Here is a 23,313-nt window from a genome sequence, read left to right on the forward strand (position 1 = left end):
GTCTCGACGGCCTCGCTGTTCGTTTGGAGGCCTCCGAGGGTCTTCAATGACTCGATAAGCATCTCTCCCTCTCTATCCTTCCCTCCTTCCACTCTTATCGAGCTTGACAAGAGCTTGGATGGCCTCTGACGGCTGCCGTAGGCCCTCTCTACCTCTCCCTCTCCTTCTATTCTCCTCTCTCTTCCTCTCTTTTTTCTCCCTCTTTCCTTCTCTGCCCTATCGGTTCGGCCCGGCATGGATCGGTACGAATTCATATCGAATCGTACCATGGGCCGGCTGGCATTGGGTCTGGTTTCGGTTCGATGGTCCTTGCTTAAGCGTCTGTGGATTCATGGATTTGTTTGAGAGTGCAGAGAAAACAATGATCATTGGCCTACCATGATTATTCGTGAGTTCATAAGTTATGAAGAATTTATTCACCTGCAACGTGCTTTTGTTGATTTGGTCAATCACTTGGCATATTTTGTTTGATAGTCCGGACTTTTATAGACACGAAGCAAGATTTTGATACCAATGCGTGCAAATGTGTGGGGGCTGAGGTGTTTAACTTACCATCTCATGGAATCCGTCATGAGAAATAAAAATTGGTCATTAATCAGAGAAAATACATTGTTAATTTGTAATGAAGGTTTTTCCAATATATTCAGCCATCAAAAAGAATCTTAGTAGCCATAATCTTCTAGCTAGCACTACTCATATGTTTTGGAATTTTCCAGGAAGCTCAAATGCACACTTCCTATACGTTTCCCGGTTAAAAGTGCTTCTAAAATATTTGCTTCCCCTACTTGCACCACACCTGCTCTTGATTCTGCCAACTAAGAGACGACTCTTAAACCTACTAGGATAGGGATGGCAATGGGTCGGGTACGAGTCAGGTCGACCAATACCCATACCTGCCCCATAATTAAAAACCCGATACCCCTACCCGTCCTGTACCCACCTTGGGTTGGGTCAGTGAGGAACTCATTATGCAAATATTATAAAATTATTATGACTTTGAAAGGGAGGATTTAGATTAAAGTTATATTGGGTCAGGTTCGATGTGGGGCATACTATTACCTGTATCTAACCTAGATCCGCTTCGGGTATTTTATCTAAAACACATACCCACCCCAAATTTTAATTGGATCTGGTAGGGTTGGGTTACTTACCCGGTGGCTCGGCTATAATTGCCGTCCCTGCACCAAGATCTTGCAGAACTCTTCCCAAACAAAACTTCACTGTATATGACTCCTAAGACACCCCAAAAAGCCAACAAAAACTTTTCTAATCTGCAACTGAAACTTAATCCATTTTCAGAAATATTATGCCTACTTTGAAATTGAACTATATAGAACTCAAAACACAAAAACTTATCAGACTTGGAGTTAGCTTCGGAACGAGTACTCGAATGCCTAAATGAACATATATAGCTCAAGTTATGCATCTAGAACCGTTGACTCAAAAGACCTGAAAATTAATCCTTGTATGCATCAAAATAATAAATCAGATGGCTAAAAATCTGCAATAAATTGCCTTTTAAATCTGTATGCTCGTTCAATCAAAAAAAGAAGGAAAACACTATATGCATAATTGTTTGACTGTTCTCTTAATATCTTCATTCACCTTCATGCCTCCCAACTCCTCCTTCCTATTGTCTTCCCCTGATTGCTGGACTGATCAAAGAGGAGCTAGAGGGTGGTGCAGCAAGCAACATTAATAGTTGGCCATATGGTTGTTTACTTTTTCAACTGAAAATGTTTATACCCTTATTATGTTTATTGTTATATGTTGTTGCAATAGATAAATTTCCAAATCAGTTATATTGTACTTTGATGTGTCCGAGGAGAGGTCCCCTGTTTGTCTTTAAACTTGGAAGACCAATTTACTCCATTGATCCTCATATTATACCATATGTTTAGCTTGTTTCATTATTTTTCAAACTTCTATTGCTATTCCATCTCGTTTAATGGCTTACCTCTCTTCAAGTTTGCTGATGCCACTTTTTTTAATGAATCAGATAGCTTTAATCATTTCTACTTTCATATCACTTGTAAACATGGGTCCTTGCTAACTCTATGCTTTGTATCTCCAGCAGTAATGGAATTAAGGTTGATTGTATTTATATTAAAATTGGATGTTGACATAATTCTAAACTTTACCTTTGCAAGTTGGTTTTGTGTGTTACTGTTCATAATGTTTGGGTGGTGGGGAACCTAATGAGATGGTATGAACATTGCAAATTTGCAATATTTTTATGCAGGTCAGTATGGGGTGTTGCATTTGGCCTAGTCTCTAGAAAAATGAAGAGAAGACTTGGATTAACACAATTGGAAGTTGTGAGGAAGGATTTCCAAAAGATAGGAGTCATATGATGGAAACATAATATGAACAAATAGTTAAATAAAGATTCATATAGCCTACTCTTGGGATGATGCTTCTTGCTTGTGGTTATCATTCATTATTTGTTGATCCATGATCTCATTATCTTACAAAAATACAATTGTCACCACAATCATCATGTACACATAATATCATGGTTTCAAGAATTGCTGTAATGGGAAGATAGAATTAGTAATGTGCCATTCTGATGTGAAATTGGCATACATGCTGCTATACTGATTATACCGGTGTATATCAATAGTTTTTTATTTGTTTTGAAGCTTCCAGTTTGGGTACATACAATCAGTACTAGCAATGTACCATCCCAATATGGTAGAGGGTTGGCATCAGTATTTAAAGCGTGCATAACATGATCTAAATCTTGGTTTTCTTCTACCTTATTTTGGCTATCCTACAGTTATCATAGTGGAACTTAACTTGCAAAAAAACATTAGACATTAAACTCAATATGTTTCCCCTTACTTGCTCTATATTATATATTGTCATAGTATTGATATTAAAATGTAAAAATATGAGATTTATTGGCAATATATATTTTTTTATACCGACGAACATAATAATGACTCCATTGTCTTTTTATGTTATTTAAATGGTATAGCCACTATAACTGGAGGTTGATACTTCTCATTAGAGTTATGGAAGTGTTGCCTTTTGAATGCCTTAATATATAAATGACTGTCATGTATGTGAAAGCATCAAGGATATTTTGCATAAATGCGGTAATATACTAATATGTTAATGTTACCTCTGTCCTTCCACAGAGACCATGTCGACACCAGCTTGGCTAGCACAGGAGGCACAAGCAAGCACAACACCTGAATCCCAAGGTTTAGAGTCACCTGTTGGAGGACCTGCTACAGGTCCACCAACTTCAGTTATGGCTTCTACAACAGTAGTTTCTCCAGTCGGGGGACCAGCTACAACTGCAATAACTCCAGTAACATCTCCTTCATTTATGGATTCTGGTCCATCACTGACAGTCACTGTTTCAACAATGACCTCTGTAGGCCCGCCACCTCCAAGGGGTGTCATTGTGAATGCAAACACTCCAACTCAAGATCCTGTTCGAGCAAAATTTGCTACATCGCAAGGCTTTGTTGTCCCTGCTCCTTCATTTTCTTATGGTGTATTTCCTAGGGTGAACTCTGCATCTGGGAGTGCTCATCAATCTTCATCCTCTCCTGTTAGTGTTTGGTTTCTTGTGCTTTTCATATTTGAAGGTTCAATTTCTCATTTTGATATCTTTTTTAATTTATTCAAGTCAATTTAATGAAGGGTTTGAGGTTGTCTCCACCAATGCCTGCAACAGCACTTCAACCACCAGTTCCAGGGCAATTTTTAGGAAACAGACCTTCATTTTCATATAATGTGGTTTCAAATGCTAATGCTGGCTCGGCAACTGGTCAGCAGTTTCAACTTACTACTGTAATTCTCATGGCCTGTCCATTGGAAGTCATTTGTATGGTTCTTATTCTGTATGTAGTAGGGTTTATAATTCTGGTTTTCATTACTGTTGTCTTTTCCAGGCTACAAATCAAGCTAACTTGCAAGGTGGAAGGTTTGCCCCACCGACTACTGCTGCATCATTGCAACCTCCGGTTCCACGGCCATCCATTTGCCCTGGTGCTAATGTTCCTGGAGCTATTACACCAAGTTGTCCAGCACCAATGCAGTTGCCATTGTCTATTCCAACAGTATGCTTTTGGTCATAATTCTCGCTAGCACAGTGAAAAATTATTTAATAAATTAATCTTACCTTTTTGCTTTTTTGATGATCACAGGGTACCTCTGATGCTGTTGTGACAGAAGCTGGCACGTCCATCACAACATCAATTGATTCTCAGTCTGCACAATTGTCAGCCACTGTGCCATCAAGTTCTTCCACGGCCTCGGGTATAAATCCTAATGCAAACTCTTCAGGCATTTTGATGCCAAGTACTCCATCTTTTACTGGGCATCCTGGGATGCCAGGACTTGCTGGCACACCGGGACTCCCTGGAATACCTAATTCTGCAACAGTTTCCTCTACTGTTACAAGTCAACCAGCAGGCACAAATCCTTCTCCTTTGAGGCCCATGGTTCCACCACCTGTTTCTCTGCCACCAACTTCTACTCCAGTTCCAGTTCAACAAAACATTCAGCAACAGTTTTATCAACCTTATCCTTCACTACCAGGCACCATTCCACCCCCTCAGGCTCTTTGGTTGCATCCTCCTCAAGCTGGAGGCTTGCAGCGAGCCCCATTTCTACCATATTCTGGTGTGCTTCCTGCTCCTTTTCAGTTGCCAGTGCATGGCATGCCACCTCCTGCTATTCCTTTGCCCAGTATTCAGCCTCCTGGTGTTCCCACAGTGGCAAATCAGGGACCAGCCTCAACTACCATGGGATCTAGTCAGTCTGGTAGCAATGTTGGCATAGAATCACCTTCTGTAGGCATTGGTATGGTTTTTTCTCTTGATCAACGATGTAAACAACTGCTAGATTGAAATTTCTGTCACTGACCTGTTCATTTTCCTGCAGATCATGAAAAGCATGCTAATGATCCCCACAAGGATGGAGAAAGTACCAAGAATGAAGAGGCAGATGCCTGGACGGCACACAAGACAGAATCAGGTGTCGTATACTACTACAATTCTGTCACTGGGGAGTCAACATATGAAAGACCTTCCAGTTTTAACGGGGAGGTATTTGCACAGAGGACTTGTTATATCAAGTAATATGACTTCATTCTAGTGACAACATATGATTATTTGGTAATGCTATTTAACTAATCTGCTTTCTTGTGTTTCCTTTGACAGCCAGAGAACGTTACAGCTCAGTCAACTCCAGTTTCATGGTATGCACTAAACAGGAAGCCTAATTGTTTTTATGCGGTTCTACTTTACAAGGATCATATAAAATCACATGCATATTAATGGTCTTGAGTTCAACTATTCTGCAACTTGTATCAATAGCAAATTTTTCTGGAGCATAGAATTTTCTGTGATTGTTATGTTTTCTTTTTTTTTTTCCTCCCTAAATAAACTTGTCTTTATTTTTATTGGGTTTCTCTTCAATATATGCTGAGTATGTTATGCATATCAAATGATGGATAATTTTACCAAAGTAAGCATTTCAAATTCTGTAATTGGACATTGAGGCATGTGAGTGATTTAAATATGTAATATTTATGCTTGCTTTTCTAATACATGTTAAGTATGTCAGGTGACTTCCCGATTCATTGGTAGCTAATTTTACCAATTGAAATGCTTCAAAAACTCTTTATTTCTTCTACAGATTGCTTTCATTTCTTGCACCAAAGAAAATAGAGGGATTAAATTGAAGAACGAAATGCATTTCCCAGTCTCCAATATAATATTTCAAACATCTACTTAATTTATGCTTTAAAATGATGGCACCCTTCATTAATTTTTACACTCTTCCCTTTTTTTTGGATTCTGTTTGAAACTTTGAGGGTTGCTTCTCAATAGTTTGATCTTAAGCTCCCTAATGAATTGCAGATCTTCCAACCTGCCTAGTATCATACTCCTGCCCCTCCTTGGGAAGGTCTAGGTCGAATTCTTGGGTGGCACACCTTGGAGTACCTGTATCTGATTAACTAAATCTTAAGTGGGTCTTCAGCAGGGTTTTCAAAACCGTGCCGAACTGCACGGTACACCCTGACCGACGGGGAATCGGGACGGTTCCGGCGTCCAAATTGGTTCTCGAAGGGCGTCCAAACCGTCTGGAGGCCCTCTCTTTCTCTGCTTCTCCCCCTCTTCCTCTGCTTCTCCCCCCCTCTTCTTATCTCTTTTTTCCTCCCTCTGGGCCCTTCTCTGCCGAGTTGGTTCGCACCGGTCCGGACCCGTACGGACTCGTACCACCGGCTGGTTGGCACGGGTCCCAATTCCGGCTCCAGGAACCTTGGTCTTCACTCTCCATCTCTCTCTCCCCCCCTCTCTCTTTCTCTCCCTCTCTCGGGTTGGGGGGGGGGATAAAAGGCCTTCTATCCTTCGTTTCACAGCAAAGTTGCATGAGTCAAAAATCTTCTTTGGTTTAGAGGATGCTAGTTTCAGAGCTCATCATACCTTCCTGGATTATGCCCTGACCCTTCAAACTGGTGTGGGTAATGCTTCTTGATTAAGGCTAAGACTGCATTTCCAAAAAAAAAATCAGTTTCTTATGGTATACATAGTGCAAAAATGCTCATAACAGTAATGATTTTTTAACACTCTTCTAGAAGTTGACTGTTGGAGTAGCCTTTGGTGTTTGAAGTACTAATTTTCTTGGGAACATTTCTAGAAAGCAAGAGTTAGATAGTGTACATAACTGTGAGTGACTGTCTGGTCATATTTCTACTCAGTAGAGTACCGTATTGACACATGATACGGTCAATCACCTTTGCTGTGCTGGCACTAATATGTATACCATGTGCCATTATGTTACCATGTCATATTGGCAGGGATTTACCATAACATACTGATAATGTACTGGTACAGTTACCAATACTACAACCTGTATTAGGAAGTGCTATGTAAATGTGAGGGATAATTGATATGCCTTTTCATCCTTGGTTTCTTTTTGAAATTCAAAATATGAAATTATTTTGGCTGGTTGTTTCCTAGTAAACTAAGAGGACGAATACAAGCTCCACGACTAGATATGAGTGACCTTCGGTTTCCTTCTATACTCATTGCACTAGGAGTCTAAAAAGGCAGACCATGACAAAAAAAGGTTGGCGAATCTGGCCACAAGAGATTACCATTTAATTAGTAGAGACATGCTAATTGTTGTTGCCAAATTTTTTTTAGAACTTGCAATACCATACGGTGCATTCTGTATCTGCACATAACACTTGTCTACTTGTGGGACATAGCATTGACTAGTACTGCTGGTGACTACACAAACATTTGTTTAGAAGGAACATGTTAGAGAACACCAGTTTTCTACACTAAGAGTCTCTGCATATGATCAGTGATATCATGTTAGAAAATATGCCTTGATGCAATCTTTCATATCTTGTACTTATGGAACCATGTGTAATAGTATCATATCTTGACATCTTCGATGGGCATGCTATTGACATCACACACTTATTGTCTGTTGATTGTGTCCCACCAGAGTCAATCTCTGATAATCTACTTGGAGTCTAAGCACGATCGCTCGTTCTCTGATTTGCTGGCCAGTGGGAGTTATGACTTATAATACATTTTGCATAGTGTATATTGAACAGTATTTCTTTTTCTCTTATTATTTGCTCAGGGAGAAGTTGGCTGGTACCAATTGGACGTTAGTAACTACAAATGATGGAAGGAAGTACTACTACGATACCAAGAACAAGGTAGCTCTGTTTGTATCCTTCTGTATGTATGAACCCCGAACAGAGTGTTGTGCCTATGCTAGTTGAGCATGCATTGTTGAATAATATATTAGTGTCATAAATGCTTAGGAATGTATATTCTCGTATTGATACATTCAGGGAAGGCTGTGCTGTTCTCAATCATGGCTGTTATTTGCAGTCACTTATGTTATGGTTGCAGAATATAGGTCTGAATTGTTGGGATGTGGGATTAGTCAGTTTGGGTGGACACTGAAACCACAAGAGCTCCATGCAGTAAATGTATTAAAAAAAAAAAAATCTATTGAGTGATTGTTGTTGCTGGCAATCAGTAATATATTTTGTGTTTTGTGCGTGTTCATGAAAATGCTAAATCTGTCAAACTTAGTTGTTTATTCCATTAGTTCTTGTGAACGGTAGTGGTCTTGCTCTTGATAGAAAAGGTCTAGCAAACTACACCCTTAAATTTTAATTAACTGAGAGGGTAACTTTGTTAAATAAAGAAGGTTAGATATTCATCATTGAGTGGGGCGGAGAGAGGAGGGGAACCATTTTTTATCAAAACTTTGATATCAAATTGGATGATGGAGCGAGTTAAAAAGTGAGCTTGTTAAATAATGAGGTTTGAAGTATTCAATCAGAAATATCTATATACTTGGTTATGTTTTTCTTTATTTCTTCCTTTTGGTTGTAAAGATGGAACCATAAAGGAAGAATTTAACATTTTATGCTTTTTCTCCTTTCTTATGATACATTCTGTTAGGGACTGGTCTTTAACATTGAACAAAAGAGAACTTGCCCTATCAATAGAATGCTTATCTGTAACATACTCTTTTTTACTGATATGAACTATTGCTCCTGAAACTTATTGCTGGAATAAATATCATCTTATTATGATTCAAGTAATGTGGTGTGAAAGCAGAAACTTGGTTTCTTTAGAGGGGACTAGGACTGGAGGTTGTAGGTTTAATTCCGAGTTTTTCCTTAATTTAGTGGAGCTAAAATGATAAGAGGCTAATATGCATTTTGGCTAATACTAGGATCCCAATGAAGGGTTAGCCAAGAACTTAGAGTCATATTAGTTTTAAGAATTTTACCCTCTTGCTCCATGATGAGACCTTTTGAGGATGAGGATGATGACATAATTACCTTTAGGCAGATGTAAAGTGTTAATTTCTTTGAGTTTTACATCTGCTAATTTCTTTGAGTTTTATGTTACAACTTCATGGAAATTTTTACCCTCTTTCTCCATGATGAGACCTTAGAACGGGATGATGATGTATTCTCATCTAGGTAGATTCCTAGTTGCTGTAGCTTAGAATTCTTCCTCTTTTCCTTTTTTCATTGTTCAACAGTATCTTTATTTGTGGAGATCCATTGAGTATGCTGTTTCACTTCAGCTCGAAAAACCTGTAGACTCCCTAACCATCACTCTCATTAAAAACCTTCTCTCTTAATTATATATTTATTCTAGACCATATGCAACACTAAGTTCTTCAAACCCTTCAATTTACCCTGAATTACCCAGACTTGAAACTTAGACATGGATGCTGGTAAGGTACTTGGGTTGATAGGTCTACAGGAGGGAATTATCAGAGCATGAAAGGGATCAGCAACTTTGACATGCAGCTGCACCCGACACTCATCCATGTCTATTTAAACACACAGCCTACCCCCTGATAACCTATTACTGTATCAAAATGTCATCTTTAACCTTTTCTGCACAAAGACTTGTTATTTTGGTACTTCATATCTGTGTAATTATGAATGGTGAATTAAGTATTTAAGAAACTTTGTTGTGGAGCTTTCAGATCATTTGAAAAAACAGTTTATCTAGTTAAATGGAGTTCATGCAAGAGCAAAGAAAAGGTTGGCCTGTTTTCAAAGCTTAATGGCTATGGAAGCAGTTATAGGTTAGATAATTTGATATATTTACTGGTGATTTGGGACCTATTTCTTGGAGATATATGTTTTTTACTTTGTGTATAGGTATGCTGAATTTGTTGAGTTGACTTATGATAAACCATGTTTCTCTTCATTTTAGAAAATTTATAGTGAATTCTCTTGAATGAACGATTTAAGCATTAAGACAGTTATGTTGACATGTTTATCTTTGATAAACATGGGGCGCATTCTGAAGTGGTGGATCATCCTCTAGATTTCCTAGTGATGCCAAGATTGGTGTGCTTATGACTTGGACATCTGAATGAAGTATATTTCAAAGTGGATTTTTATAACTGCATTGAGGCATAATTGTGTCTACCTTTTATAACCACAACCATAGCCATCAAAAGTTGCCTGGACTATTTAAATTGGGATTATGACATCTATTCATTTTCTTATTTTTTCCTCGAAATTTTTAAGAGTAAGAAAGAAGGAAGTGGGTGTTAAAGATACTCGTGCTCTGAAATGCATGACAAATGTTGGAAGATACTCTATCTTAGCTAGCAGATTATGTGCTAGTCACCATTTGAAAGAGAGGGGAGATTTAGACACACCAGGTGGATGTCAAGTAAGTAGTGGACAAGCTCACTTGTCACGGTGCTTTGGGGGTTTTTGACTAATTCATGCACTATTTTGTGATCTACATTGCACTTCTCAAATGTAACAATCAGTAAATATGAAATCAACAGACTGAGGAGCTTCTTAAATTGTTGGATTTGGTTATTGATCAGTTTCCAACTTATATAGTTTAAATTAGACTGCAAGTGGCTTATCAAAGAATATTAATATCTTTGAAGGGAGGGGCTTGATCTCTATACTTAACCTTTGACTAAATTAGACTAAATTTGATAAAGTGAGGAAGAAGTGAGGAAAACCAAAAAAAAAAAAAAGAGGGAGATAAATATTCTAGTTAAAATCCTGCAAAGCAACGTCACATGCTAAGATCCTGCATGGCATTGCTTTTATTTCTTATTATTTTAAAAATGAAATCATAGAAATTGAGGCAAAAAACATATTTGGTGCTATTGCTTTTATCTCTCTATTTTTTGAAAGTCATTTCATTTTCCTAGAAAAAAAATGACAGTATGAAATTTTTTTACTTTCACTATTTTCAAAACAAGAAATTCTTGTCATACCCCCTTTGACATCGCTATTAATGCCAGCACCACTGTCATCGTCTCCATGCCACCATTGCCACCACTACTGCCGTATCCACCAAATTGCTGTCGCTATCTCCACCATAGTCGTCGTCTCCATCATCACCGTTGCAATTATTGTCTCTATCATTCTTTATTCCTACAAGCAATCTAAAATAATTGATAAGGAAATCATATTATATGACTAAGATATAATGCATTAATTGAACCCTTATTATGTTGTCTAATTATTAGATTCAACATGCCTTTGCATTATGCTAGATCACATGTTTTGCCTAAAAGCCGCTTGTATTTATTAATCTTGGTTCTTTTGACACCACTTTGTGTTTTATGATATAATTGGATATTTGCAGCCATTCCAGTCAAAATTTTGCTTAAAGAAAAATAGTTTATGTTTTAAACAGTAAAAGATGTTGTCATAAATCAAACATCACTTTTTTATTTTTGGTCCTTAAGTTATCTGTAACGTTATGCGAGGGTCATTAATATGCGTAAACACAATAATACAAAGACAAGAACACCTGAGAAGACAGATATGAGCACTTGAGATCCCGGTGGCACTGCTAATTAATACACCATCACCTTGACAATGTATAATAGGCTGCTCAAATATTGCCACTCTCCTACATGATGAAAAATTGAATACCAGCAAAATGTCAGGTTATTTTTACTCTCTTAAGTTTTCAAAGAAGCGAAGTGTATGGAATTATCTTATTTTTCTATTGCTTCATTTATGGTTAGTCAGGAGGGGTCTTTAGCTCTAATCATTAAACTAATGTTACCTTTTGGACTTCTAATAGTTGTAAAAATTATATTTCCATCATTGAAATGCTCTTTTTCTCAAGAGATGTGTTTTGTAATCTATTATGCTGACTTAATATGCTGCTTTTGATTAAGCTTAGGACTTCCAATGGTTATAATCTACAAAGAAGGGATTTTAACTGCTGATTTAGTGCTTTTGATTGAATCATTAGAGAATGTTTGAGGAAGCATCAAAGAATTCTGCAAGGGGAAACCCAAATATGTTAAATTAGTTTTGTTGGTATAGCATTCCAATTGTAACTCATAGGCCTAATTGTAAAATTTGACTTATCAGCACTACTCAAGTGCTAGCAAGGAATTTTACATATTTATTCAACATTTATGACAACCGTTTCCATTATTGGAAGCCATATGATCGCTGATATTTATTTGTTGTATCTACCACCTGCATGCTGGTGTATCCAACATTTATGAGGTTTTGGAAAATTCAGGTTAGTAGCTGGCAAGTCCCAGCTGAAGTTTTGGAGCTGAGAAAGTCTCAAGAGAGTGATGCCCTGAAAGGAAATGCAAATCAACTAACAAATGTGGCGGATAAAGGATCTGCTCCTATTAGTATGAGTGCTCCTGCTGTGGAGACAGGTGGTCGTGATTCTATGGCTCTTAGGACTTCGGGTGCAGCGGTTTCTTCATCTGCATTGGATCTGGTTAAAAAGAAACTGCAGGATGCTGGTACTCCTGTCACATCCTCACCTGTCCCGACTCCTGGACCTGTTGCATCTGATTTAAATGGCTCAAAAGCAGTTGAGACTGCACCTAAGGGACAACAAGGGACAAATAGCAAAGACAAAGTTAAAGATGATGGAAATATGTCAGATTCCTCATCTGATTCAGATGATGAGGAAAGTGGGCCAACTAAAGAGGAGTGCATTAGTCAGTTCAAGGTAAATTTTTTTCCTTCATCCATTCTTTAAATGATTTGCTTGAACTACCATGTCAGTTGAAAGCCCAGTATATGAGGTTTATATTTCGTTATTTGCTACTGCAAATGGCAAATTGTTAGATCAATCAAATAATTTATGATTCTCAGTTTATTCAAACTAGTCTATCCATTCAATTGGTATTTTAACTTTGATAATATCCATGTTAAGTTTTGTTATATTTGTTAAGATACGAGCTCTTTTGCAACTTTTGCATGCTGGTGAATGCGTCTACTGAAAAAAAAAAGAATAATAGAATTTTTATTATTCTTCTATGCTCTGGGAAATTTAATGCTACTTCTTAATTCATTTGATCTTTCCATTTGAAGCTTGGTTCTAAAACTTGACATTGCTTTGTCATACATTTTCCATTGTAAAGGAAATGCTTAAAGAACGAGGAGTGGCGCCGTTTTCGAAGTGGGAAAAAGAGCTGCCAAAGATAGTGTTTGATCCACGCTTTAAGGTTTGTTGAGTCTAAAGTTATGAATTTTCGGCCTTTCCTACAACTGGACCACCATGGCTCAGGTTTGTTAGACCCATTTATGGTGCTCACTTGTGGCATGGTGAACTTTATTTCTGCTCTTTTGCTTTAATTGTATTTTTCTATATGATAGTGTGCTGTGCTATCTATTTGCCTTTTGATTTATTCCCAATTATATTCTTGAGGTGTTACACTTTTCATATTGCATATGTGTATTTTTGTTTCTTTAGTTATTGTTCATTATATGCTGGTGGGTCATTTTAGGCTACGTAGTTGGTGACTCGCTTGGCTTGGACATTATTACATTAATATTGGGATATTAGGATCTATGAGGGGAAGATGACTGACTCTCTTCATATGGTTGTGGAGACCGGCCACTGATGGCAGAGGTTTGAGAAGTAGTGTTTTTCCGGTCACACTCATTGTAAAGAAGAGGCCAAAGGATGCAATTATAAACATACTTGTATTTGTTTTGGATTAGGTCAATGAGCTTGGCTAGGCAAAGTCCCAGTTAGATACTTGGTGTGACAATTATTCTTGTGTTGACACCAAGAAGTGGCTAGAGAATTCTTGAGTGGGGTTGGATATTCTAGGAAGGAAACTGAATTTACTTTGGTTGAAGATATTTTCTGTGGAATCTGAGTCTTGTTATTGCTGGGACCAGCATCTTGGAAACAAGTTTAAGTGGTCAAACCCGAGTTTTCACTCTGTATATGTAACCATTGATTGCATACTTTGGAGGCCTGAGACTCCTTTTGATGCTATGGTCTTCATGGGATCTTTAACTAACCTTGGAACCAATCACAACTATTGCGATTTTGCGAAGAGAAAATAATATGTATGTGTGTGCTGGGTTCCCAAAGATTTCTGTGTTTTCAGTTTCCACAGTGCCGGATGGCTGCTGAAGGCCTTAGCCGAGCAATTTTTAGTTGTGTACTAAGAGACCCAAGTCTCTAGACAAGAGAAAAGGACATAAAAAAATGAAATAATATTTGGAATCCCACTCTTTTATTTATTTATTATTTTGGGGTAGGGGGACCAGTTGAAAGCTCTCTCCAATAAAAATGTGGACATTGTGTTTTGCTCTGTCATGGTGCATGTGCATGATGAGCGTTGATTTCTAGTATATATGGACATATGCATATGCATATCCATCTGTATATACACAAACATGTAGTACACACAATGTATATGCATACATATGTATGTATATGGATGCATATTTATATGTTTGTGTTCATGTGCGCGTCTGTGCCTCTGCCTACATGTGCACATGTGTGGGTTCATGCATTTTTCTCTCTATATGTATGTTCAGCATCTTGGTTCTTTGTTGTCATTTTGTGGAAAATTACCCATGTTTCTTCACAAGTTATAAGAACTGCATATCCTGAGTAATGGAGAACAATATAAACATGAGAACTTTGCTGGTGTCTATTGCAGACTGTAACTTTGTAGTTGAGCCTCAGTAATCCAATTGCTTAATATTTTTTCATGCTTACCTGAGGGTTTTAGGGCACTATAAAGTTGCTAGAATTTAAGTATTTCTAGAAATCATTGTCTTTTCTTACTGTTCCATAAAATTACTCCCCATTATCCTGGATATGGCTTGTTTAGGTTTGTTAGTTTTCCATGGTGGAACATATTTGTTATTATTGTGGACATGTTTGTTGGAGCAATACAGAAATTGGTGAATATCCATCAACTTGATGGGAGAGTCCTCTTTCTTCTTTTTTTTTTCTCTTTCTCCCTTTTTTTTTCCTTTTTTCACCTTTCGCCTTCCTTAAACTAGTTTCAAGTCCTATAACCTTCATTTTCTTAGATTCAGGGATGGAGAGAACACTGATGCATATAATCGCAAATAATCCTTCTTTCTATGGGGTCCTGGTGTCCTATTCAGAACTCAGAAGGGTTTTGTTTGTTTGTTTTTTTTGTTTTTTTGGTTGAAAATCATAGTCTTCATTGAACATTTACTGATTCATCTTGGCATGTCTTTTAGTAAAAAAATTATGGGCTAATCTTTCTTTTAATAAGTGTGTCCTGCAATACCAGATGAATCATCCTTATGACTCTAGCCATGATTAAATTTTTAAAGCTTTATAAACAACCATTGTCTTTTTGCTTTCCTACTATTTTATCCCTATTGAAGTGTTTCCTTGTATTCCTCATATTTACTGGAGCTTCAATTAGATTTTTAAGTCGTGTAAACAAGCACTTATTTTGTCCTTTATTGACATTGTTGATTTTTAAACCTTATGGAATTGTTTCTTCATATTCTTCATCTGTACTCTAGTTTCAATGAGATTTTTGATCTGTGTAAACAAGTGCTTTCTTTCTCCTTTATTGACATTGTTAATTTTTTAACCTGTGTTTAAAATGCCAGTTGTATTATATATCTCACTTGAATGGGTTTCATTGCAGGCTGTCCCTAGTTATTCTGCTCGGAAGACTATATTTGAGCACTTTGTTCGGACGCGTGTGGAAGAAGAGCGCAAGGAGAAAAGGGCAGCTCAGAAGGCTGCAATAGATGCTTTTAAACAATTATTAGAAGAAGCCTCGGAGGTCATATGCTTCTATCATTCATTACGATTTGATTAATTGAGTGTTCACAAATGAGATTTTTGCGATAAGTTTCCCTTGGTATTTCTCCTCCCATCAATGGTATTTTATTATGACAATAACATCACTGACTAGCTAATCTTATCAGGAAATTGATCACAAAACTGACTATCAAACATTTAAAAGAAAATGGGGCAGTGATCCACGATTTGGGGTTTTAGATCGTAAGGAGCGGGAGCTTCTTTTAAATGAGAAGTATGTTTTGCTGATCCTTATGTTGTAAAATTTTATAATGCTTTATAGTGTCTAGCCCTTCCATGATATGTTTGCATGAATTTGTGGATTTCTATAGGGTAAAGGCTGCTGAAGAGAAAATGCAAGCAATACGTATGGCTGCTGTAACTAGTTTCAAGTCAATGCTTCGGGATAATAAGGATATAACTACAACTAGCCGATGGTCTAGGGTAACTGCCTCATTCTTGGCAAGTTATGATATATGAATGCCCCATTTTGTCACCCTATTACATGCTGCATTTGAACTATATATTTTTTTCTTTTTTTTTTTCCCAACTGTAGTTGTACTTATTTTGGTCATATTTCATCTTTGAGAACTCTTTTTGCACATAATCCATCAAAATGCCTTGCTTGATATATGTGGCGTTTGCTTCATATGCCTATTCTACTTGTCTAACACACACACACACACACCCACACACACCCACACTAAAATGGATACTCTGCTTGTGCATAGCTCTGCATACGCCATGCGAATGCCCATATTTGTAACAATATTAGTAGAGCTCTTTATTTTGGATAATAACTAGGGCTCTTATTTATTATGGTTTTTTTTTTAATCAAATATAACAATATAATATCAACAATAAGAAGCTTATTAGCTTATTAAACCTGATTAAATAAAAAACTTTTCATGAGTGCTATTAAATTGATACAACAACCAATGTATTAAATTATTAATAACCATATTTGCTTAATGCATGCTGATATTAATAAAAAACACTTTTCATTAGTGCTATACCCTGCCTATATCTCGTGCAGGTTATTAGGTTATGCTAATGTTTTATTAATTTCTATTGCTTTTTTGTGATCATAATCTTAAAGTGAAAATACAACCATTAATGGCCTCGATATTGCATTCAAATATCCCCTACATGCAATACTTTTATATTTTTTTATTATACTAAGGTTGGATCATGTTCTTATTATTTTGGATACTAAGTCGTGCAATTTTTTCTTACAGTTCTTTATCAAAATATACTTATATAATATCATTAATAAAAAGCTTATTAGTATATTAGATCATATTAAAGAAAGAACTTTTCATTAAGACTATTAAGTTAATATAGAGAGCAATGACATTATTAACAGCAATATTTGCTTAATGTATGCTGATTTTAATGAAAAGCACTTTTCATTAGTAGTGTACCCCCTGCCTATATCTCACATAGGTCATGAGTGTACACTAATATTTTATTAATTTCTATTGTATTTTTTATGATCATAATCATACTTAAAGTGAAAGTACAACTATTAATGGCCCTACTATATTACATATAAATATCCCTATATGCAATATTTTTTATTATAAGGTTGGATCATGATCTATACATTAATAAGTATACATATACAATTAGAATTTTGTATAGTGATAGTATATCATAGTATTAATATCAAAAATTTATTTCAGTAAATGATTGGGCTCTTATATATATTATATTTGTTCTATTTTTGTTATCTATTCCATTATATCTATTCTATATTGTGTCTCAAGAACGGTTGGAAAAAGGAGGAAAATATAATTAGACCACTAATGGATATATCCCATATATACTATACTTTTGTATTTCTTATTATACACAGGTTGGATCATGAATTTATTATTTTGTAATAATTTATTATTTTGCCATATGGATAGATACACCTATGCTATTAGAATTTTGTTAAGTGATAGTATATCATGATATTAACTTTTGATTATTTCTTGATAACTAAGTTTTGCATGTTCCTATGGACCCTCAATCCATTTCCTCATAATCACTTTTGGTCCTCCGTTGCTTTATATCTGTCTTGTGTGTTTTTCCTGTTTCTTGTCCCTCATAGATCTTGGTGTCACAACTCTTTGATGTATTATTTGCTATTTTTTGTCATGATCTTCATTTCCTTTGGGCCTTCTACATTTACTAATCATGGTCCCTTTACCTTTATCCTAGAGTTTAGGCTCTTCTTGAGGTTCATCGTGTTTAGAATACCAACTTATTTCTTTTTATCTCAATCTTTTAGTGATGTTAACATGTTTTGGTTTCTTTTGCTATCTACTTAGCTTTGGGGTTTCACTTTTTTTAAGATGTGTTTTTTATTGTAGCTAAATTGTGTTCTATTTAATCATCTATTCCTATCCTCTACGTTCTTGGTTCTTATTTGCTTTATATGGGTTGTTTTATTTTTCTTTTGGATGATTTTTGGTTTATGTAAACTTTCAAACATGGTACCAATTTTGGTATCTGTACCACTACAACATTGGTACAGCATCAATACAAGTTGGTTCATGGTACCAACACTTGGTATGCCCCCAATACCCATTATTGATTCGCTACCGGTAAGGGATGGTATGCTTTGTGCAGTGCTGTATGGCTTCGTACAGCAAACCATACTTCCAAAGCAGTTGATTTTTTGTGAGCAAACTTTGCAAGAGCTGCAAATGAATCTATGAATTATCAATGGGGTGATTAATTTGTTTGGGTTTGTGTATTTATTAAAGGAGGGAGAGAATCAAGCTATAATGGTTTAGGGAGTCATTGGCTGCAAATGCTTCTTAAAGAAAATAGATAATAATCCTCTCAAAGTGAAAATGCACGTTGTTGCTCATGATCTACAATGTCTTAATAGGGTAGAAACCAAAACTCATATTTTGTATAGGGCTGCCTGGTAGAGTTTCAATTTCGGAAGCTTTGATAGTTTTGGTGGTTCCACCATGAGTTTTAGATGCAGTCGAAAAAATCAGAAAAAATCCAAATAATATAAAAATTAAGGAAAAAGTGAGAAGTAAATCCAGGAAAGCTATTTCACATCATAATTTGTTGTATTTTAGGCTGAAGTTGAGCTATATTGAAGCTTAATACATTAAATAAAAGAAATCTCTCTCCAGACAGTTGCATTGCTAACTTTACAGGTTGCAATATTCTTCAAATCTAACAGGCACATTGCATTTTTATGGTTCCAATGTTAAAATGCTTTCTCCCTAAATAGTCTACTGCCAAAAAATCCTGGCTAAGCTATGTCACAACATTTCAAATCTGCATGTAAACATTCTGATAGGTGATGCCTTGATGGACAAATGTCTAATTGAATAAGCATATTAATGAATAATATTGATCGAGGTTTGCGGAACCGGTAAAGGGGCTCGTGTTGGCCAGCTGGTGGTACGGATCCGTATCGGGACCGGATCGGTGTGAACCGATATAGAAGCGAAGAAAGGAACTCGTGTTGGCCAGCTGGTGGTACGGATCCGTATCGGGACCGGATCGGTGTGAACCGATATAGAAGCGAAGAAAGGAACTGGGGAGGAAGAAAAGAGAGAAAAATGGGAGGGGAAGGGAGAAGGGGGGAGGGAGGGAGAGAGTGGTCAAAGGAGATGCTGGTGGTGGCCACAGGCAAGCCGCGGGTGCGCTCGGAGGGTCGCTAAGGCTTTCGCTTCTTCTGCCAAATCGTGGCCCAAAGAGAGAGAGAGGGAGGAGGGAAAGAAAAGGAGGGAGGGAAAGCCGGTAGAGAGGTCGTTAAGGGCCTTCGACTGGTTGCTGTGGTCGTCGGATGGCAAAATTGCGGCCCATGGATTCATGGGCGTGAGACGGGCGATCGTCTTTGTTTCACGATTTTTTTTTTTTTAAATTTCCGACTGCAGTAAAGCTGGCAAACCCATTATTGGCTTTATTATTCATTATCGTTTTTAAAAAAAATACGATGAGCAGAGGTAGTTACCCCTGTTCCGTGGCCGTGGTTCCGTTCGTGCCTTTTCCACCATTCGATGGCCACGATAGCTACCTAGCATCCTCTGATGGTCTCTCCGCCGGATGTGCCTCTCTTCAGTACCCTCGCTACCTCTCTCTTTCTCTTCATCTCTCGATTAAACGTCTTATCGGATGACACAGAGCTGCGGAGGCCTCTGCGGCCCTTTGGTGACCTTGGCAGGCCACTGCTAGCCTTTCAGCATCATCGTCTCCTCTTTTCTTCCCCTCCTCTCTCTCTCTCTTTCGCTCTCCCTCGTCCGGTGTTCCAATTGGGAAGGCTGAACCGTCCCCGATTTGTGGCCGGCATGGCTTGGAACGCCCTGAACTATTCGGTTCAAGAAGGTTCGGCAAATCTATTATTAATGATTAAATAATATTGTACTAATGAATTATCTATGATAGTAAACATATTACTTGTTAAAAAGGCTAGTAAGCACATTATTTATAAAAAAGAGAAATTGACCAAAAATCATTTTTGGTGAAACCTAATACCGTGCTTTGCAGTTTACATCTTCTAGATTTTAATAAGTTTCTAATTTTATTCTCCGTTCTCTCCCCTGCCACTCCCCTTTCTCTCTCTTTCTATATCTATATCTATATGCATGTATGTGTGCGCACACATGTGTTCATGCATGCATGTATATATACTCCTTTCAGGCCCTTGTGAAGCCAACTCAATTATCAAGTACATTTCCTCCCCTCATTTGGAGTGAATCTATTACTTTTAGGTGGTCTCCCTCATAGCCATTTTAAATTTGCTTTCTCATGTCCCTGCTGCTTAACCCACAAGTTTTGTTATATGATTGTCATGTGTATCATAATCATTTATTTTCATGTTCATCAACAATGGCCCATACTGAATTCTGTTGATGCAATCACCATTTAACACATCTTTTGGGTTTCAACCGGATGTCAGCTGTCTTCATGAACTTCTGCAATGCGCATGCCTTTATCTCTTCTTTTATAAGTTTACATGCAAAGTTTTTATATGAGAACAGAACCATGGTTTGTGGTGTCCATCATGTATGCATTTCCATTCAACTATTACTTTTTTGAAGTATTACTACTGCCTTGCAATCATGGTAATTTTACTGTTGGGCATTTGATCATTTTTGGTGGATTGGCTATCTGAGCATTTGTTCTAGGTGTTGATTTGAAGTGCAAGATGTATGACCTTTTTCAGATATTACCTTCATAACAGCTATTATTTGGCCTTTGTAATTAATTCTGCAATTATATTTTCTTCTCTCATTTCGAGAACTGCTGTAATATATTTTGCCCTTTTTTCTGTTGGAGGATTTCTTTTTTTTTTTTCCTAATACGTATAATGACAAACAAGTGAAATTATTTTTGAATAGATGTTCTGCCATTTTTCTGTTGGTCTTCTTATGAATATATGACAATTTTTTCAGGTGAAGGAGAATTTAAGGAACGATCCAAGATACAAGGCCGTGAAGCACGAAGAGAGGGTAACTTTGTTTAATGAGTATATATCTGAACTGAAAGCTGTTGAAGAGGAAGCAGAACGGTCCGCAAGGGCCAAAAGGGATGAGCAGGTTAATTGAATTTCTACTCAAGTTTGAAATCATTCTTCTTAATCCAGATTTGTTTGATTCATAGATCTGGTATGCGAGGTGGGACTTTAAGCATGTATGCAAGTAGCTCATGGGATTCTCTGATTTATATGCTAATATGAATCTTTCCAGGAGAAATTAAAGGAAAGGGAGCGGGAGATGCGAAAAAGAAAAGAAAGAGAAGAACAAGAAATGGAGAGAGTGAGACTGAAAGTTCGCAGGAAGGAGGCAGTAGCTTCTTATCAAGCTTTACTCGTTGAGACAATAAAAGATCCTAAGGTGCTTTGCTATCCTAAAAAATCGCTTTCGACATTCTTCATGTTCCAGCAATGCTGCCAATGTATTGCTAATTATAGATAAGATTACCCAAAAACTTCCCTAGCGACTGCATTGTAGAGTTAGACTTACACAACTTGCTCCTGTAAATTCCTGTGTATAGTTGTGATGCAGTTAATGTTCATCTATTAGCCTAAATGGCTAGGGCTTCTATTGAATCTTTCTTGATTGAATTTAATATACTTCCATCTTTTTCCTTAATTTGGTTGGTCATGTGATGCTCCATGAATGTCTATTAAATTGTTATTTCTTAGGTGCTGTTTGGATGCTAGTTATGTGATGGTTAGGGCTGGGTTGACAGTTTAACCAGCCAAATGAAATCCCAAAATGGTGTATTAAACTTGTTGACATCCCAAAAACCATGTTACCTAGACATTTGGCATAGGTGCCAAGTGTGCAAGTGTTCTCATATGCATACACGTGTACATATGCTATCTTTATAGATATAGATATATACATGTACATATATACATACATACACATAACTATATGGATTCACATGTCTCTGTGTTTATCTGTTTGGTTGTGCATCTATGTGTAGTGTGTTTGTGCATTTTGATCCTTATTCAAAGAAATGAGAAACTTAAAATTATATTTAACAAATAAATCAATGCAATAGTCATAAGTTTGCAAGTTGTTTAATTTATTTCTAGGTTCATTTAAGATGTGTTTAGAAACTTGAAATGATAAGTAACCATGATCTATTTATATTTAAAATATCATGACATTTTGCTAAGTTTTCATGGAATTAAGGTAACATTGTATTAAAAAGATAATGATGCATTGCTTAAAATGTCTATAACCGTGATAACTTTGTATTAGAAACAAATGGAAATTTTGCTTGAAGTATATAGAAAACTTTGAGACACTACAGTGGAAGTGTCTGGCATTTAAAACTAAGAGTCCTCTATATGACCCTTCCTAAAATGGTGTCTAGTGCTGGACATTTTTTGCTGATGTCAGCAGGACACTTCAAAGTGGAGTTTCTAGCTATGTCATTTGTGTCTTGCCATGTCCAAGTGTCTGGAACTGTTGACACCATGGTTTGCTATATCGATCAATATCGGTGTTTTCCTACTGTATCGGTATCGAACTGCTGTGTGGTATGGAGGGGTGTACCGAGTGTTGGTATGCAGAATCGGCCCTCATACCTTGTGTACAGACATAATTACAAGATCGTAGCGGTATAGAGTTTGGTACTGAGACAGTGAACCTTGGTTGACACTTCTAGATAACTTAAAAATGGAATGTGTAAGTAACATGACCTAAAAAAGCAGCCCAACCTGATTAACTTTATTTTAAAGGGAGCATGAGTTGGGGTTAACCACCAGCGCTCTCACTTCTCTGTTTTTACTTTTTAACTTTTCTCACAGCTTATCCCTCTAACCCTCAAAATGTCAACCAAAACAGTGAATAACTCCAATCCTTGGATATCTGGTTAGGGAATGGTTACCAATGTTTTGTTAATTTAATATTCGGTATCCAAACTGCAGGACTTATTTCAGTAGGCAATTGGCAGTTTCTGCTTCTTCTTTCTCTTTTTCTGCAACTTTAACGTACTATCTTCAACTTTAAATTGCCGTGTCTTTCATAGGCATCTTGGACTGAATCTAAGCCAAAACTAGAGAAGGATCCTCAGGGCCGTGCAACAAATCCTGATCTGGGCCAAGGAGATGCAGAGAAACTATTTCGGGATCATGTCAAGGATTTGTACGAGGTAATTCTATTCTGCTTACATGCAACTGCATATTGGTTGTCTTTTGCGAGATCATTGTCATAATGCTGCCTGTGCTAGAACCACACCA

At 37.0% G+C, this 23,313-nt stretch overlaps 1 protein-coding gene across 2 annotated transcripts in view; it reads left to right on the forward strand.

Annotated features, from left to right (window-relative positions):
* LOC105033127 (pre-mRNA-processing protein 40C) overlaps positions 1-23,313 on the forward strand; it is a 38,805-nt gene that overhangs the window by 13,141 nt on the left and 2,351 nt on the right. Inside the window, exons 2-16 of one of the 2 annotated variants that reach the window (XM_010907795.4) lie at positions 3,144-3,565; positions 3,658-3,807; positions 3,909-4,076; positions 4,164-4,821; positions 4,903-5,066; positions 5,181-5,218; positions 7,624-7,702; positions 12,054-12,503; positions 12,919-13,002; positions 15,439-15,579; positions 15,725-15,831; positions 15,929-16,040; positions 21,011-21,154; positions 21,305-21,451; positions 23,103-23,225. In XM_010907795.4, the coding sequence (XP_010906097.1) occupies positions 3,149-3,565; positions 3,658-3,807; positions 3,909-4,076; positions 4,164-4,821; positions 4,903-5,066; positions 5,181-5,218; positions 7,624-7,702; positions 12,054-12,503; positions 12,919-13,002; positions 15,439-15,579; positions 15,725-15,831; positions 15,929-16,040; positions 21,011-21,154; positions 21,305-21,451; positions 23,103-23,225 (2,982 nt within the window). In that variant the 5' untranslated portion in view covers positions 3,144-3,148. Of the gene's footprint in view, positions 1-3,143; positions 3,566-3,657; positions 3,808-3,908; positions 4,077-4,163; positions 4,822-4,902; positions 5,067-5,180; positions 5,219-7,623; positions 7,703-12,053; positions 12,504-12,918; positions 13,003-15,438; positions 15,580-15,724; positions 15,832-15,928; positions 16,041-21,010; positions 21,155-21,304; positions 21,452-23,102; positions 23,226-23,313 lie in introns of those variants that run through there. The other variant, XM_073256618.1, reaches the window with a different exon arrangement.

The sequence above is a fragment of the Elaeis guineensis genome, chromosome 4 (assembly GCF_000442705.2).
Source record: "Elaeis guineensis isolate ETL-2024a chromosome 4, EG11, whole genome shotgun sequence".
Taxonomy (NCBI): domain Eukaryota; kingdom Viridiplantae; phylum Streptophyta; class Magnoliopsida; order Arecales; family Arecaceae; genus Elaeis; species Elaeis guineensis.